The sequence below is a fragment of the Nasonia vitripennis genome (assembly GCF_009193385.2).
Source record: "Nasonia vitripennis strain AsymCx chromosome 4 unlocalized genomic scaffold, Nvit_psr_1.1 chr4_random0009, whole genome shotgun sequence".
Lineage (NCBI taxonomy): Eukaryota > Metazoa > Arthropoda > Insecta > Hymenoptera > Pteromalidae > Nasonia > Nasonia vitripennis.
In genome coordinates, this window is record NW_022279645.1 from 1,366,364 (window position 1) to 1,384,839 (window position 18,476).

Below are 18,476 nucleotides of genomic sequence, written 5' to 3' on the forward strand. Positions count from 1 at the left end.
ACTGACTACCGTCCGATCTCTCTTCTCTGTTTCCTGTCCAAGGCGCTGGAGTGGCTGGTGCACAAACAAATCTCTGAATATCTCGAAACAAGACTTTACCTTGACAACTTCCAAACTGGTTTTCGCACCGGCCACAGCACGCAGTCTGGCTTGATCAAGCTAACTGACGATGTCAGGCTTGGAATAGACAGGAAAAAGGTCACGCTGCTACTTCTTTTTGATTTTAGCAAGGCGTTTGATACTGTGTGTCACGTCAGGCTACTCGGAAAGCTATCTTCTTTCGGCTTCTCCAAGCAGGTTATCCGCTGGCTTGCATCTTACCTTTCCGGAAGAGTGCAGGCCGTCATTGGTGACAACAGCGAACTCTCAACATTCCTACCACTAAACACCGGTGTCCCACAGGGGTCAGTTTTGGGCCCCCTGTTGTTCGCGTTGTACATCAATGACATAGGTTTCTGCCTTGATTCAGATGTATCCCATCTAATCTATGCGGATGATCTGCAAATCTACTGTCAATGCCCCCTTGAGGAGCTCGACTCCTGTTCTGTCAGGATGAGTGCTAACGCCGAGAGGATAATGGGCTGGGCAGCACTAAATAGACTTAAGCTGAATGTCGGTAAAACAAAGGCGATCGTTCTGGGCTCCCCTTACTATATCAACGCTCTTCCATCTACTGCTAACACCTACATAACTATAGGGGGAGCCCGGGTCGACTACGAATCATCTGTGCGCAATCTGGGGTTGGTGCTCGATTCCAAACTCTCGTGGAAAGAGCACGTTACACAAATGTGTAAACGTGCTCACTCTCTAATGTATCGGCTCTACTTTTTTCGGAAGAGCACTAATCTCAGATTGCGCCAACATTTGGTGCAGGCACTCCTGTTTCCAATCATAGATTACTGCGCACTGGCTTACTGTGACCTGACGCAAGACCTCGACCTGAAGATACAGAGACTTGTCAACACCGGGATCAGATACATCTGCGGTGTAAGAAGGGACGAGCACATCTCCCCTTATAGGCGTGAGTTGCAATGGCTTACCACCGCCGGACGTAGGAGATACTTTATGGCATGCTTCCTCAAAAAACTTTTTACTACTTCAATACCATCTTACTTGTTAGCCTATTTCGATTTTCACGTCGCGCTCAGGCCTGTGAGGGGGGAGGTGACCCCCCTGGACATCCCGCCCTTCAAGACGGAGGCGCTGAAGAACTCATTTTTCATCAGCGCGTCCTATCTCTGGAATAGCCTTCCATCTCATCTACGCAACATATCATCTATTTCACATTTCAAACAGGCGGCGAAAACACACTTCTTTAAATTAGAAAACACTTAAACATGATGTAAACTTATCATCTCATACACACACTTTCACCTCATCTCACCACATTTCATCATTCACTTTCTCACACACACACACACTTACACAACTATTACCTTTTGTGTTAACCTAGTCACACATCACTATAAGTATTTATATGTACAACATAATGTACAAAAATAAAAAAATTATTAAATCTAAAATCTAAATCTCTCTCTCTAAGTTATAGTGTAAACTATTTAAGTAGATTTCAAAATTGTTATGATAGTACTCACTGGAAGTATGCTTTGAGAGTGTTAAAATATTTGTACTTAACTAAAGATTCAAGTTTACATTATAAAAGAAAAAAAATTGTAATTCAATTGATTGCTACGTAGATGCAGATTGGTCTGGCGATCATTTAGACAGAAAGTTTACATCTGGTTATGTAATTAGGTGCTTCGGAAATGCGATCGGTTAGAAATCACGCAAACAAACATGTGTAACAAAAGCGTCGACATACGCAGAATATGTAGCATTATCAGAAGTTGTAAGCAAGTTAGAATATATCAGAGAGATAGTGAAAATATTCGATATAAATGTTAAAGAACCAATCAAAATTCATGAGGATAACTTGGGAGCAATAAACATTGTAAATAATGGTAATTTCGCGAAAAATTCTAAGCATATTGAGATTCATTATCATTTTGTACATGAAAGCGTGAAAGAAAAATTGATCGGAGTGTGCAAGATTGACACAAATGAAAATGTTGTGGATATGTTTACCAAAGCTCTGTGCAGAGAAACATTTAAAAAGTGTAGATTTAAACTTAATGTAATGTAAAATGAATTTTCCGTACAGTCCAAGGAGGCGTATTGAAATATAGTATGTCCTGTATGGAAAATTCAGACTATACTATAAAGTATAGCGCGCTAGAATGAACAAGCGCGCTGATGAGTGTGTGAGGGGACGCATACGCTTGTGAGACTATACGACGCTTGCATCGCACTCTCTGAATCGAGCCGTCGCTGAGTACACATGTAGTACAAAAGCTGTATATAAAGTAGAATAAATCCACATTATTATTGAATAGAATAATCCTCTCTGGTCTCATTTATTATCAAGTAGTAAGTTATTAGAACTGAATATTTATGTAATTAAATAACATACTAAAATCTCGTAAAAATGTTTTATGAAGCTGAAATATTTCAATTTTTCTAAAAAGTCAAAAAATTAGTTCAGTGAATTTTGCTTGATCGGCAAGGTATACGCCTTGTACAGAACGTAATCTAGCAGTCGTAGTCTAGCAGTGGCATCCCTATATGATATACTAAGTCCCTATAAGATATACATGTCTTGAAAAAGTATTGAGACGTCAAATGTTCAAATTAATTCCGTAATGGACATGTTTGCTTATCTGGGTGAAAACCGTAAGTCAGGTACTGATTCTTTTGCGAGGGCTTCGAAGGTGTAGGTTGTCAAAATAATTGAATAACCTTTTGCTACTTTCCTCTGCTCATGTAGATTAATGCTAACGATTTTTGATACACCATTTTGTTTATTTTTTATTTTAGCGTTTGAATTTTTCGCGCACCTCCGACTATGATGGTGCGCATGCGCGTGGTTGACCGGGACTCGATCGGAAAGGACTTTACCGTGTCTACTGTTCTCGCGATTATATTTTTTTTTACTTTTTTTTTGTTTTGTTTTATTTTTTTTTTTTTTGTGGGGCCTGGGATTTATTTATTTAGGAAAATAGGATTGTTCATTTGGGAAAATGGGATATATTCAATTGTAAAAATGGAATTTATTCATTTCAGTGAATAAAAAATGACTGCCCTTGCAAAGTATATCTGCGTCCGTGCAGGTGTCTGGCTGGTGGTGGTCATGGCTATTTCCTCCCACTACTCTAAAACCACCACTAAAAACACACAAAATTATAATCAAATTTTTGAAAGTGAGTGGCTTACAACTTAAAATGCGCTATTAGAAAAAGTTACTATTCACTTTATATGCAAGAAAACGGGTCTTTACTGGCACTTGTAAAAAAAAGTACAGTGTGTAACTAGGGGGGAGGGCGATTTCTACCCGCAGAAATAGCCCTTCCGCCTCCCTCCCCCAGTTGCACAATATACTATTGTCCAACATTTGCTGCCTTGAGATCTTGTTTTTCTTCCCATTTAAAAACTGCAGCACCTAGAAATTTGCATAGAAAATTTTCGCTCCACACTGACAAACCAGCGGTTGAGAATCTCTACGGAAAGGTTAAAAACGTATCGCACAGCACGGCGCTGCGCTCGTGCTGTGCGATGGCATAGTTTGTCCCCCACTTTCGGGAGAAAAACTGCCCCGAACTGCGCGCTTACTCTACCGCCGGAAAAGCACATTAGCTCTCTCTTGTTAGAGCACAAAGGACGCACTGTCACAGGGCGCACATTTTTACCGCCAGCCGAGTCGTTCGCGCGCAACTCGCGATCTAACATTTTGCAAATTTGTACTTCTTGCATAGACAATGGACAAATTCTTTAAAGAGTTTGATCTGGCTTATTTTGAGGACGTATTTAAGTGTAAGTGCAATATTTTTTCAATCAAAAATAAAATCATAACCTATAAAAGGCACTGATGTTCAACTGCATATTTATATTACTCTGCATCGTCTATTTATTGTTTTTTTAATTTATTTAGCACATGGCATTAATGACGCTAATCTTGCTGCAATGGAAAAAAGCATGATATCGCATATTTTGAAAAATGAAAGTGCAAAGTGTTTACTTGATTTTATTGGCTAATTTAGTTTCTACAAAGGCACGATTAGTAAAGGTGTTGCAGAGATTGTACAACAAGAAATCTCTGTAATAAACAATTATCATACTAATCCAGAAGATGCAGAAGTTTCTGTTGAACCTATTTTGCATGCTAGTGAAACCCAAGATAATGTTGTATGTGTTGAATCTGCTAATATGGATGAGAAAGAGAAAGGTGATTTTCGTAGTTTTAATTCCTTAACATTTTTATTGAGACTTAATCGAACAACTCTTTCACCAATACTTGTATGTATACGGAGTATGGCTTTAATGGACATTTGGAAACTTTGTGTATCACATATATAAAATAATCATTTCAGGTATATGAAACCAATTAATAGCATTACTATTGCTTCTATTAGCGTAACACTCCCTAAATCTATTAAACCGGACTCTTCAACACCTACAACTTCTGATTCCACTTCAACTGAAGTTTCAAAATTAAAAGGCATCCCTGTTGGAAAGGCACAAATATCAAAATCATTTATATTACATGTAGGAATGAAGTATTCAAAAATATATAAATCATGAGGATACAAAAAATAATAGCTAGTTGGAAAAACCTGCTTTGTAAAATAAAATTTCTTTGACTTTCAAGAATCCTGCTACGTTAGACATCGAGCTTCAGGAGTTTGAGGACTGGTCAACAAATAATAAGCTGAATATATTGCCTTATATAGTTATATGCGGAAAGATTGATGAGATAGCTCAGTCTTATGTCATATTGAAAGCTGAAAAGTATAACTTTCCTAACCCCATCAAAGCTGTTAAAGCTTGCTACAAATATTTGACAGCATTAAGATCTTAGCCATATCTTTCAGATTACGCATGGGAGTTTGTTTCTAAATTAATTTACTCCGTATCTGTCAAATATTCTGTATCGGCCAACACAGCTGTTACCGCTATTAATTAACTATAAATAATTTTATAGTATCTATTTATTTATTCATTTATTTTGTTTAGCTACTAATCATTGCAAAATGAGTATTATCGTTTGAAAATCGTATAAACAAAATTATTATTTAGTAATAGTGAAATCAAGACTCTAACAAATTTCGAAATTAATAATAAATTTGAAATAGATTAAAAAATGCGTTTCGATATAGTAATATCTTTTGTTCTTCCTTTATCTGCTGATCCGAATATACCGAGAAGAATTGTTCAAAATATAGTCGACTTTTTACATAACTTCATTTGTAACACATTACTTTTACGTATAAAACAAGACATTATAACGTTATTAAAGAAGAAAAATATTTCAGAAGCTATAATTTTAGAAATACAAGAATAGTTTGAAAAATATGATTCAATATTTGAAGAAGTATTAACAGAAAAAAAAGATTTAAAATATTTAGAAATAAAGGATTAGTAGATTATAAAGAATTTTTTATTGGAACAAAATTAGTTGATAAAATTGTTGGAAATGACGTAAAATATGTTACTAGAAATATGTAGGAACGCTATAGGTACTCGCGCTGGAACAAACAAGTTCGGAGCTACGTACACTCTAAACCCCAAAGTAGAAAAATTGACGTGTATAAATAAATCAGTTTACACTTAAGGAATAGAATAACTTCTTAGATTTGTACTTTAAGAAAGTTTAAATTGATGACTTTATACTTTGGAATCGGATACAAATATTTTAAAAGTGTAAACAAGAAAATATAAACTCCTGAAAAAGTTTACATTGACAATTTTAAACTTTCCAAAAATTGAAATTGATCATGTTCAACTTTCCAAAAGTATAAAATTTAATGAGACTGTTTCAAATGTTTAAAAATAACATTTTAAACTTTCGGAAAAGTTCAAATTTGTAATTTCAAACTTTCTAAAAGTTTAAAATTTCACGGGAACACGTTGAAAGTTTAAAAATAAGTTTAAAAATAAGTTTTTAAACTTTAGGAAAAGTTTGATTTTATACTTTTAAACTTTCTAAAAGTTTAAAATTTCACAAGACCATCCCTGGTAGGAACGTTGCCGGGTTTTCTAGCAGAACTCTTCTAGAAATGAACATTATCAGTAGATTCTGTCTGGTTGATCTACACGAAAACCCTATACTGGTCACATGAATTTTGCACGTCGTTCTCGGTAGAATATCGAGAACAAATAAAAGTAATAAAAATAAGGCTTTTTATTCGTTTTAAATGGATTTAAATATGTTATAATAATAATTAACATTTCAAAGTATTGTTTAGAATAGTAGTAGGAATAATAATTTTCTTCATATGCACGTAAAAAATAAATCCCGTGAAACCATAACCTATATTTTCTGTCGAGGAAATAACGCACTGAAAACGATTTAACTGTCGATTTTTTGAACAGTAAGTTGGATCTTGATGCGGTTTTTTGTATTCGATTCGTGATAGCGTCCAAAAACTTTGTGACATATAGTGATAAATTACTTTTTGAAAAATACATTTGTGCATTAAAAATATGCATTTTAGAAGTGCATTGCAAAAAGGCAATGAATAATTAACAACTTGTTAAATATTAAAGGAAATTAATCTATTGTTTATACGGTTTTCAAACGATAATTCTGATTTCGCAATGATTAGTAGCTAAACAAAATAAATGAATAAATAAATAGATAATATAAAATTATTTATAGTTAATTAATAGCGGTAACAGCTATTGCAACGCTGTACCTCCCAGCACACGTGCGCAACTCCTGGCGCTCCGATGCGCCCGAATTTGTTTTGTTTAAGCGGCGGATTCGCCGTAGTCGCCGTACGTTTGTGAGCACGTAGGGAGAAAGGACAGGAAATAAATAATCTCTTTATTCTCTTTAATAAATCCCCTATATTTCACCCAACCCCTCCCTACAACGCGGTGACTTCTGCCTCCTACGCGATTTAGCCACGTAGGGCGTAAGCGATACTTTCCCTCGCGCCTTCCCGGTGCTCTCGCACCTAAACTGCGCTTCACTACTCACGTCTCGCGGGCAGTCGACCCAGCGCTCAGCCTAGTCGGACTGCACCGGCGGAGACCCGTTCTCTTCCCCCCACTCCTCTCTCTCCTTTGTTGGCGAGCTCGAGCGTACGTGCCGCTTCTCCCGCTCGGTTCTCGCTATGCCGCGGCGTTTCTGTGTCTGAAGCGTCCGGCGTGGCCTACCTCGCACAACGTGCTGGTTGCCCCGATGTCGGTCTCTCTCTCTCTCTCTCTCTCTCTCTCTCTCTCTCTCTCTCTCTCTCTCTCTCGCTCGCTCTTCCTTTGTCCCTCACTCGCGAGAGACGCAGGCCAATTCCTCAGCGCTGTACGGCTCTGGGTTTCGACGCCACGGACTCCCAGTTCGACTGACCTGCGTAGGCCTTCTCGGTCGCGCTTTCTATCTCTTTCCGCGGCGTACGTCCCGCACTGCACACGCACACACTCTTTCTCTCTATATCTCTCACTCAAGCGTATTCGATGCCGCGTTCTAACCCACTCCTCACTCGCGTTCCTTTTTCTCAAAACCACTTACCGGGTCGCCGTCGCTGGTGAATCTCTCCTCCGCGACGCTCGGAAACCTCGCGTGGACCGTGGCAGTCCTCTCGTCCCGTCTTCACTGCTCCCCTGGTCGCCGGAATGCACCTCAGAAAACCGCAAGACTTCTCCAAACTCTCTGTACTACTCTCATACTTTTCTCATGCTCGCAAACCTCTGCGTTACTCAATTCTTAATGAGGGCTCAAAACCGCATAGCTTCTCGCCGACCGTTCGCGCGCCATTTTCTATGCAGGGGATCTGCCGTGCCGAAAAGAGATTTTTCGGCGCGGCTGCGACGCACCACGTCGCAATCCCCCTCCCTTAACTCCCCTAGTCAGGTAGTCCCCTAGTCACCACCCTTCATCCACCCTCTTCCCCCGAGGTCACACCCAATAGACCAGTGTGCCTCGTTCTCTCTCTTTCCCTCTGACATCATTTGACTTGCTGGTTCCTCCTTCTTTTCTGGTTTGTCTTCATTCTCTAACTCTCCTTCACTCTTCTACCTCCTTCTCGCATTCGGTTCCTCTTCCCGGTCTCTCCTCTCAGTTTCACGACGAAGCCTCTCTCTCGTCCCTGCTATAGCTCCTTCCAGGCTTCGCAGGATCTGCAGGATTTGCTCGATGCTTTGCGGCTGTGGAGCCTCTCCCACTTCCTGCTGGCGCTGGTTGAGCTCTGTTCTCTCTTCAGGCCGCACTCGTTCTCTTCCCCGTCTCTCTTCCTGAACGCTCGCCGCGGCTCCAATCTCGGGAGCTCTTCTGGATAGGTCTTGACAGCGTTCCTCCACACGGGTACCCTGGTTGCGGTATGCTTACGCACGCCGAGGGCATTCCGGCATGGCTGTCTCTCGCCTTCCGCAATTAAAACAAAGATCCCTCGAGGGCAGTCATTCAACTTATGACCTTGTTGCCAACAATTGAAGCAGTGGTGAGGTGCTGGATCCACCGTCGGGTTGGTTGGGATTGGGTTCAGGCCCCCAAAATATACTCCTCTAACCCTGACCGGCATAGGTCTGCGTCCCAGTGACCTACTCCTCCCTCGGTCTCACCCTGACGACTGGTTCCGCGCACCCTGCTCCACAGATGGCCCTGCGGCCTCTCTCCTTTCTCCTCGTTGATCCCTGTCCCTTCTTTCCTGACTACTCCGGCCCGGAGGATGAGGTGGCCCCGCCGTCGGGTTTTCTATTCCCGAGGCTGGTCGTTCCTTGTGCCCGTCCGCCTCTCTCCTTCTTCTACGTGCTTCTCGTCTGCGAGCAGCCCTAGCGGCATTTCGTCGCTGGTTGCGCGAGGTAGCACTCCCATCGTGGGCTGAGTCGGCGGGCGCTGGGCAGAATGGGTTCAGCCTCCCTGCGCCACTCGTCCTCGAGCCTCTGAAGCTCCTCCACTCTCTGCTGTTGCTGATGCTCTCTTTCTCTCTGGTGCTGCTGTTCTCTTTCCCGCTCTTGCTCTCTCTCAAGCTCTTGCTCCAACTCTACTTCTAATTGCTGCTGCCGTCGTCGCTCTAGCTGCCGTTCTCTTTCCAGCCGCTGCTGTCGCTCTTGCTCGAGCTGCCGCTGCTATTCTTCCAGCTGTTGCCGCTGCGCTTCTAGCTGCTGCTGCTCCACTTCCTGCTGTTCCTGCAATCGGCGCTCTTCTGCAGCTCTGGTCGCTAACTCCGCTTGCTGCCGTCTCTCCTGTTGATACTCTACCACCGGATCTCGCGACAAGACGACGACCGGTCCCTCGGGAATTACCCGCATCGGTATTTCTACAGTCGGAGCTTCCTCCACATCGACCTGGGGCGAGTCTCCGCCGTCTCTCGGCGTTGGGACCCAGTTGTCCCAATCGATGGTGGCCGTCCCTCCGTAGATCCCTCCAAAGAACCCTGACCTTGCTGGTACGCCTGGTTCGTCGTCGTCATCGTCGTTGTCACTATTCCCCAGGTGGTAAGGGAAGTAATCCTCCTTCGTGAGCTGCCTATTCGGGTTGTACTTCTTCTTCTTCTTCTTTCTCTTCCTTTTTTCAGGCTCGGTCTCCGTCACCTCACTCTCCTGCCACTCCATGAGCTCCTCAAGTACCAGAGGCGGGTCTTGCTGGTCTTGCCCAGCGGAGGTAGCGATATATTGCTCCAGCTCCTGCTGGGCTTCCCGGCTTTCCCTCGGCCTCCTCACTTGCTTCGCTTGGAATACCCCCCTCAGGTAATTCGCCCTCTCTCCCCAAGTCCTCATTGGGCCCATTTTCACTCAGGGGTTGGTGAAGCGCGCCCAGCCGACGAGGTATCGCACCTTGCGATACAACACGATTCAGCGTATCGTCCTGCTCACTCCTTGTTACTTCCTCTTCCAAGGGCTGCCTCTCCGGCGGGCTCTCCTTCTCCTTCTCCTTCTTCTCCTGTTCCTCGGCTGGTGAACTCCTACTCTGGGAGCTCATCACCTCCTCTACTACTTCCGGGACGTCAGCCATACGCAGGCGGAGCCTTGGAGTGGCGACACCGATCTTCAGGCTGACCATCCCCCTCCCTACATTATTCAGCCCCCTCGACGGTGTTGTCTGGGCAGCCGAATTGAGTGGTGTTGCAGCTCGCTGCGGCCGGGATGACTTGACCGCCTGCGCGTATGAAACGCGGGTTGAAGCCTTATTCACTGTTTCCGCTGAATTGCTTTCACTAGCGCGCGGCGGCGGGCTAGGGTGTTGGTCCTTCCCGTCCACCGGGTGCTCCTCCATTTTCCTAGAATACGCAAAAGTTAATTCGTTCTCGCTTTTCGCGGCGGTATCCACCGCTTGAGTTCGTCTACGTAAGCCTTATTCAACCGCCTTGAACTCCCATCTCCCTGGCTCAATATGTATACGATTGGCGATTTCACCTCAACGATTTCATACGGACCCTCCCAATGTGGCGCCAGCTTCTTCGATTTACTCCTCGACGCATCCGACAAAACGTGGGTTTTTCTCATTACCCAATCGCCTTGCTGGAAGCGTATATCTTTCCTCCCTTTATTGTATACCCGCTCCTGTTTCTCCGTCGCCAAACTCGTGAATTTTGTCACAAAATCGCGTAGTGCGTCTAGACTTTTTACTCTCTCTACCCACTCCTCTGGCTCACGCCTTTCGACTGGCTTACCTGCCTCGACTTCCCGGCGCAGACTTAACACAGGTCGAGGGTGTCGCCCGTAATTAAGAAACGCCGGGGAAACCCGAGTGGACGTCTGGACCGTCGTATTAATAGCGTGTCGAAACTCGCGGGGTTCGCCTGCGGCTGGTACGGCGGAGTTATGATGTGTTTTACTCCGTACATTTCCAAAGTCTTCTTCAACAACTTATTATCAAACTCCTTGCCGTTGTCAGAGAGAAAATATTCCGGAGATTCCCACCTTAACAGAATCAACTCCTCAAACGCCCTGGCGACCGACTTTCCATCCGCTTTCCGCAGATGTTTCAACTCAATCCAACGCGTGAACAGGTCCTGAAATACGACTAGATACTTGAACCTGTTCTTGCTTGGCGGAAACTCCATGAGATTGGCTGCGACGATGGCCCAAGGCCTCTCAACCACTCGCCGTCCCATGAGTACCTTCGCACAACTCTGCAGTACCTTGTATTTCTGGCACTCCTCGCACTCTTGCACAAAACGATACACATCGTGATACGCGCCTCGCCAATAATACTCTTGAGCCACTCGGTCATAGGTCTTTTCTATTCCCAAGTGACCCGAGGTCGGTGGGCAATGTGCATCTCTCATCACACTCCCTCTGCTCCTCGGGCACCACTAATCTCCACGCCTCCTCTCTATGCGTGACCGGGTCCAGCAGCGGATCGTAGCGCCAACGTTACAGCATGCCGTCCTCTATTCTCCAACCCTGATATTTTTGCGGGAATTTCTCCACCTGCTCGAGCAATTTAAGATATTCCGGATCCGAAATTTCCTCGAAAGCGGCGACGGCATCGCCGTCGTCTTAACCGCTCCGGGAAAGGGCATCCGGAAAATGGTTTAATTCGCCCTTACGGTAAATCACCTCAAAATCCCACTGTTGGATTTCTATCGCCCATCTCGACAGCCGACCAGACGGGTATTTAAGATTTCTCAACCACTGTAGGCTCTTGTGATCGGTTATCACGCTGAATTCGTACCCCTCAATGCACGGCCTCAGCTTTTTAATAGCCCAAATCACCGCCAAGCACTCCTTCTCCGTCGTGGTATAATTCCTTTCCGCGCGTGCAGCACGCGGCTAATATACACGATCGGATGCTCGCCATCCTCTCCTTTCTACGTTAAAACCGCCCCTATGGCCACGCCACTGGCATCGCATTGTACCTTGAACAGCCTCGAAAAATCGGGCCGAGCAAGTACAGGTGCCACCGTGAGCGCGTGCCGCAACGCTTCGAACGCTTCTTGCTGCTCCTCACCCCATTCCTACTTCTGATCCTTGCGAAGCAGACGGGTTAGCGGAACTTTGAGGACGGCCTCTCGCTCTATAAAGCGAGAGTACCAACCCAACATGCCCAGAAAACGCCTGAGCTGCTTCACATTCCTCGGCGCGGGATAGTTTCGAACGGGTGATACTCTGTCTGAATCGGGCCTAAGTCCTTCGTTATCCAACAGGAAACCCAGATACAAAATCTGCGAGCAACAAAACTGACACTTCTCCCTATTTACCGTCAGCCCGGCCTGAGTGAGTCGCTTTAATACAAACTCGAGCCACTCCAAGTGCTCCTCGAAGGTCTCGGTTGCGATCACCAGGTCATCCAGATACGAGAACACTGCCGGCTCACACGCGGGACCGAACAGTGCATTTTTCGTCTCTTCGGTGGGGTGTATGTTTGGCCAATTAGGAGGCCTAGCTGCAGCTCCTTACCTTATTTGGAGCTTTTAATGCATGTGATGTTGCAGGGAGGGCCAATCAGAAAACCAGAGTAAAAATCCTTTCCTCTAGTACACCGAGTCCCCTTGTGCTCCTCTCCTGTCAAACTCGCCTCTGATTTAGTTTTTCTTCTCTGCAGGCTTATAGAAGCTCCTCTATGCATTTTGAGCCGACTTGCGCGGTGTCCTCTTTGACGGCTCCTGGAGCTTCCAGCGCGCCTGACTTATTTGTCATTTGCCGATAGCGCTGCGCGCTCCGTTGGTTTCCCCTTCATTGCAGGTATGCGCGGTCCATGATGTACAGTAGACTGCTTATTTTTCTCTCTACTGGTGCTGTGCTGTATTCGTTATATTTTGTAGTGGCTTGGTTTTAGTATCGGTGTGTTCTGCTTAGTCTCCTGCTGTAGAGTCGTAATGTGTGCATGCATATCGGTGTGCTTCGCTTGGTCTCTTGCCTCTGCTGTAGAACCGCAATGTGTGCGTGCGTATCGGTGTGCTTCGCTTGGTCTCTTGCCGTAGAGTCGTAATGTGTGCATGCGTATCGGTGTTATATTTTATCCTTATTGTTTCACGTGAATCTACTAACTGATTTTACTTGTCAATATTCGAGTTTAATTATGTTTTGATGTTTACTTCGCCTTATGTTGTCGTTCCTTGTTCTTATCTATTCAATAAATTATTGGATTTGTCAATTACTATCGGTTTCGTATTTAGGGTCTGTTTAAAATAATGTGATAGTATCCCGATGCCAAGTATAGTGTTATACTTCGGGCTATCGAGAGCGTCTTGTGACCTACATATTCTGAGTTTGCTATATCTTATTATACGCTGCATTCTAGTGGGAAGGGTATCGATTGATTTACTTTACAATAACTAACCTTACTTGTTTTTAATATATTAAAATGCGAAAGAAAGTGAGCATTTCACACACGCTTGGAATGGACGATTTTCTACGCTACTTTTAGGCATGAAAAAAGGCCCATTTCATGTGTGTGTTGGGAAAAAGATTTATACGCACTAGTTGCACTTGAAATTTCCAAAAATTTCAGGTTTAATCGCAGAAAGCAGCTAGACAGGGAGTCAGTACAGGACTTCACTATCGCTTTAAATAAGCTAAGTACCAAATGTGGTTATGGTGATTTTCTACAGAAGACTTTCCGAAATCAATTTGTGTACTGGTTAGGTAATCAAAGCCATCATGCTAATATCTGTAAATGACCCAAAGATGTCGTTTGCAATGCTTGCCAAGTCGGGAACATTTGGAGAAAGTCTACTTAAAAGCAAACTCCGCTTGATCTGTTAATCAGCTGGATGAAGATATCTACATTTCATAGATTGTTGATATTCTCAACGTTGAGGTGCAGTAGGAAGGAGTCCAGGGCAATGGAAAATTTTTAAAAGTATTATCTGTCAACAATCAGCGAGTTGAATTCGAGGTGGATAGTGAAGCTGCGGTGACCCTGATGTCGACGCAACAGGCCAAGCAGTTGTTTCCCGGACTACGTCTACAACGATCACCTGTACAATTGGTAACGTTCTGCAAAACTAATATAAGTGTGTATGGTTACATTACAGTTACTGTTGTATATGAGAACAAAATACTCAATTTAAATTTGTACCTGACTGATGTCAGTCGTTCAATATTGCTCGGTAAAGAATGGATTCGACATTTTATGCAATGTAATAGCGTTTAAAGTTTGTTTAATTCGGTTTCAACTATCGACACCAATGAACTTTGACAAAAATGCGTTCGTAAAAAAATTATCTTGTAAATACGAAAACGTGATACTGCAGAATCTATCACCGATTACAAGACTGCAAGTAACTATGACGCTCAAGGTGGATGCCAAACCCATATTCCTCAAGACTTCGAGTGTGTCATTCCGAGTCGTTCCACTAGTCGATGAGGCGTTGGATTTTTTGGAGAAGGAGAGACCGTGTGTTCCGACATGGCCTGACACCGATTGTTCCGGCATTGAAGAAGAATGGAATCGTTCGTATCTGTGGAGATTATAGTGTGACAGTTAACCTGAAGCTCATCATCAACGAATGCCCATTACCTAAGACTGATGAACATTTTGTGAACTTTACAGGTTGACGTTACTTTAGTAAAATTGATTGCTCGAAGGCATATCTACAATTACTGGTTGATAAAGATACAGCAGATCTGTTTACGATTACTACGCAACGCGGATGATACAGAGTATTGCTTTTGATGCTTGGTGTGGTAGCTGCACCTGCGATTTGGCAAGAACACATGAATGCGTTATTTAGATTGGTTAAGGGTGTGTGTGTGTTTCAAGACAATATTCGGTTGGCGGTCGCTACACCTAATGAGTTCAATAGTTCAAATCATGCAGTATTTCAAAAACTAAATGACCACAATATCAAAGTAAATTGGAATAAATGTAGTTTCTTTAAAGAAAATATTTTATACTGTGGTTTTATCATTGATTCAAAAGGTATTCACAAAGATCCAGCGAAATTTGAGGCTGTGACTAAAATGCCGCCACCAAACTACATCAGCGAATTCCGTTCGTTTATAGATATAATCACGTATTACAATCGATTTATGAAAAATATTAGTGAGATATTGTACTCGCTGTACAAATTGTTAAGTGAAAATATCAAATTTGTCTGGTCGAAGGAATGTCATCACGCATTTGAAACGGTAAAGAGTGTATTTAAAAAAGATAAATGTTAAGCTTTTTTTATCCTAGTAAAGCTTTAGTATTAGCTACAGACGCTAGCCCTGTAGGGGTGGGAGCGGTTTTGTCATACACGTATGAGGATGGTTCAGGACGTTCTATACAAAACATTTTACAAACCTTAAATGAGATTCAAAGAAAATATAGTCAGATTAATCGTGAAGCTTATGCGATATTTTTCGCAATAAAAAAATTGCATCAGCATCTATACGATCACAGATTCACTTTAATTTACGACAATCGACCGCTTGCACAAATCTTCAGTCCAAAAAGAAATATTTCCAACTTTCAGCGCTATGCGTACACTGAGAGGAAATAGGCGCACCCTCTGCTCAATTCATAATGAAGGGTCTACTTTCTGTCGCGGAATAGCAGCTACACCTCGCGGTAAATCTGTTGTTATTCTACAGCGTAGACCGCCCTACTGCGAATCGGCGTAACAGCTGTCTTGTTTACAAGAGTGTCGGCTACACGGGCTTAAGGAGTTCGAGATTCGTGATAAGATTAACCGTCGTTTCGCATTACACATGTATTATTTATATTAGTGTTTCCGATTAACATGAATGCATTCTTTGAATAATACCCGGATCTGCAGCACTTGAAGCATTTATTATGCGACGCAGGTTAGTTTTCGAAATACTTAATCTTAAATATTTAGTTCTAATATAGCACGTGTTTTTTTAATAAATATACACATACATATATTGTTTTACAATTATGTGCATACAGAGCAAGTCAAAAACAAGAACTTTTACAATCTTGATGTGTTTCAACACCGATAAACAATTGTTGGTAGGACAAGCGAATTCTATAAGTATTGTAGCACGTTAACAGTCAGTATCTGATATTGAAGTTAATATTCAATCGGAGATTGTACCAGATCTTGCTACTGAGGCTGTAATTGTAGAAAACGGAGAAGATATTGCAAAATCAAGTGATTTAAATCAGACATTCCAAAAAATTAGGCACATTGATACACCAGACCTCTTTAATCTCATGTTACTTAAATATTCATTACTGTTCGCTTAACTCGAAATGTTTGCCCGGTTTTTAGTAATTTAAATATCATGTTTATTATTTTTGAGAAAAATTCCTTAAATAATTAAAATTATTTTTATGACTTTTACAGACAACTTTCAATTTATTAAAAATATATTGTATTACAATTTGATGAAAACGTTAGAAGGTCGAATTATTTTAGAGATGTATAAAAACGAATCTAAAATTCTTCATTTATGAAGATTAAAATGTTTTATAATACAGAATATAATTTCAGAAAATCCAATGTTATATCAGTGAGTCTGTTCAGCCAATAATAAATCAAAATTGTGCCATCCAAGTTTTTATCGAATCGAATTTTTAAAAGTCGAATTTTCTTATAGGTAGTTAGGATTACTAACACACACACACACCCACACACAAACATCTCCGCGCAGGTATGCCAATACCCCGTATGTGGCGCGTCCCTTGTGGGGTCTGTCCCTGAACAAGGAGCCGAAAAGGTGTGCTTTTTGCAAGCTCCATTACCACGTCAAATGTCTGAACACCATCAACATCAAGACAGTCGTGGTAAACGATAGGCAGTTTATAGCCTGTCCTCCCTGTGTGGATGCCAAGGGTGCCAAAGCGGGGCCCAGGTCAACATCGGCGGCGGGGGTGACTGCGACAACAGCGGCTAAGACCACCCCAAAACAACCGGGGATGAAGAAGACGAGATCGGCACCACCATCAGCCAGCACTTCACGAAGTACTTCACCAACTCGCTCACCACCAACCATCGAAGCTGCATTGAAGGACATTCGTGAAGCTCTCGATGACATCCGCAATGCTCATGCGGAAGCCATCCAGACACAAAACATCGTGTCGGAGAGGATCTCGAGAATTGAGCAACGTCTTAGCCCGCTGGAGAAGCGCCTAAAGGCCCTCGATGAGCTGCCTGCACTCAAGACTCGCATACTTAATGCTGAGTCCACCATCACCGAGTTGCAGGCGCAAGTCCAAGATCTCTCATCGAGGAGCCCAGCATTGCAGCAGGACAACAACAACAACAGCAACAACAGCAGCAGCGCTGCGGAAATTAGCAGCCTCCGCAGTGAGCTGGCTGAGGTCAAACGACGGCAGGAGCAGACCTCAAATAGTGTTGTTGTTATCACGGGCTTGCACTGCACCCGTGAGACCTCGCTGCATCTTCTCGCGTTTGCAGTCATAAACGCACTTGACCCTACGGTCCTGCGGAGAGATATTGCATCCGTCAGGGTCATGGGTAGGCTCGATGCACCCGGGAACACCGCCAGGAGTGACGGCAGATTGCCACCACTGGCCGTCACCCTCTCGTCGAGTGCACTAGCACGAGCAATCGTCGTTGCCAAAGCTCGTAAACGCAAGCTCCACACCAACGAGCTGGACGCAACCGTGATGGAGGAGGCCAAAGCTCTGAGCCCTGACCACCAAGGGCTCATAAACATCAATGAGCTACTCCCCACCGACGTCCACAAGCTGCGTTCACGGGCTAGGCTGGAAGCCAAGAGGAGGCAGGGCTGCCGAACGTTCGTCAGGGACGGGAGACTGTTCGTCCGCTGCAACGATGACAACGAGCGTGCCACCGTCATTACCACCGACGCCGAGCTGGATAATTTTTTAGCTCGGATCCCGCTCGCCGTAAACATCACTCCACAATGAAGCTGCCACACATACATTTCATCCCACCACGTCCGCCATCAAGCTCATCCGCCGTGTCTTCATCGGGTTCTGAGGTATCTCTGTCTGAAGGTCTAAGGGTCTGTCATTTTAATGCGAACTCTCTCACGGGTCACATTGAGATGATCAGGCTCTTTTTATCCACTCGCTCTTTATTCCACGTAATAGCTGTTACTGAGACCTGGCTAAGCGAGAAGGTGACATCCATCCCTTCGCTGGATGATTACCTGCTCTACAGACGAGACAGAAACAGAAACGGTGGAGGTGTGGCCCTCTATATACACAAATCTCTGACGGTTAGTGTTATTTCAACATCCGACGGTGAATGGTCCGGCAAGCCAGGCAAGCCTGAATACCTCTTTTGTGAGATATCGGCCAATGGAGTTTCTCCCATCTTCGTGGGGGTTGTGTATCGTCCACCTCATGCTCCTTTTTTCCAAGGCTCTAACTTTATTAACGAACTAACAACTCACATGCACAACTACTCCACGAAGGTTATAATGGGGGACTTTAACTCTGACCAACTATCCTCATCTGAAGATGCCAATTTCATCAGGGCCTTCATTGATGAGAACTCCCTTTCGTCCGTCCCCTATGGTGCCACACACCATAAACAGGGTTCTGACACCTGGCTTGATCTGTGCCTAATCGACGAGCAGGATCGCCTGCA

At 43.6% G+C, this 18,476-nt stretch overlaps 1 protein-coding gene across 50 annotated transcripts in view; it reads right to left on the bottom strand.

Moving 5' to 3' along the window:
* LOC103317042 (BRISC and BRCA1-A complex member 2) overlaps positions 1–18,476 on the bottom strand; it is a 226,437-nt gene that overhangs the window by 19,319 nt on the left and 188,642 nt on the right. Inside the window, exon 6 of one of the 50 annotated variants that reach the window (XM_031930165.2) lies at positions 4,063–4,558. The exons of the other annotated variants lie outside the window; for them this stretch is intronic. Coding sequence (XP_031786025.1) covers positions 4,508–4,558 — 51 coding nt within the window. The 3' untranslated portion in view covers positions 4,063–4,507. Of the gene's footprint in view, positions 1–4,062; positions 4,559–18,476 lie in introns of those variants that run through there. 50 annotated transcript variants of the gene reach the window in all.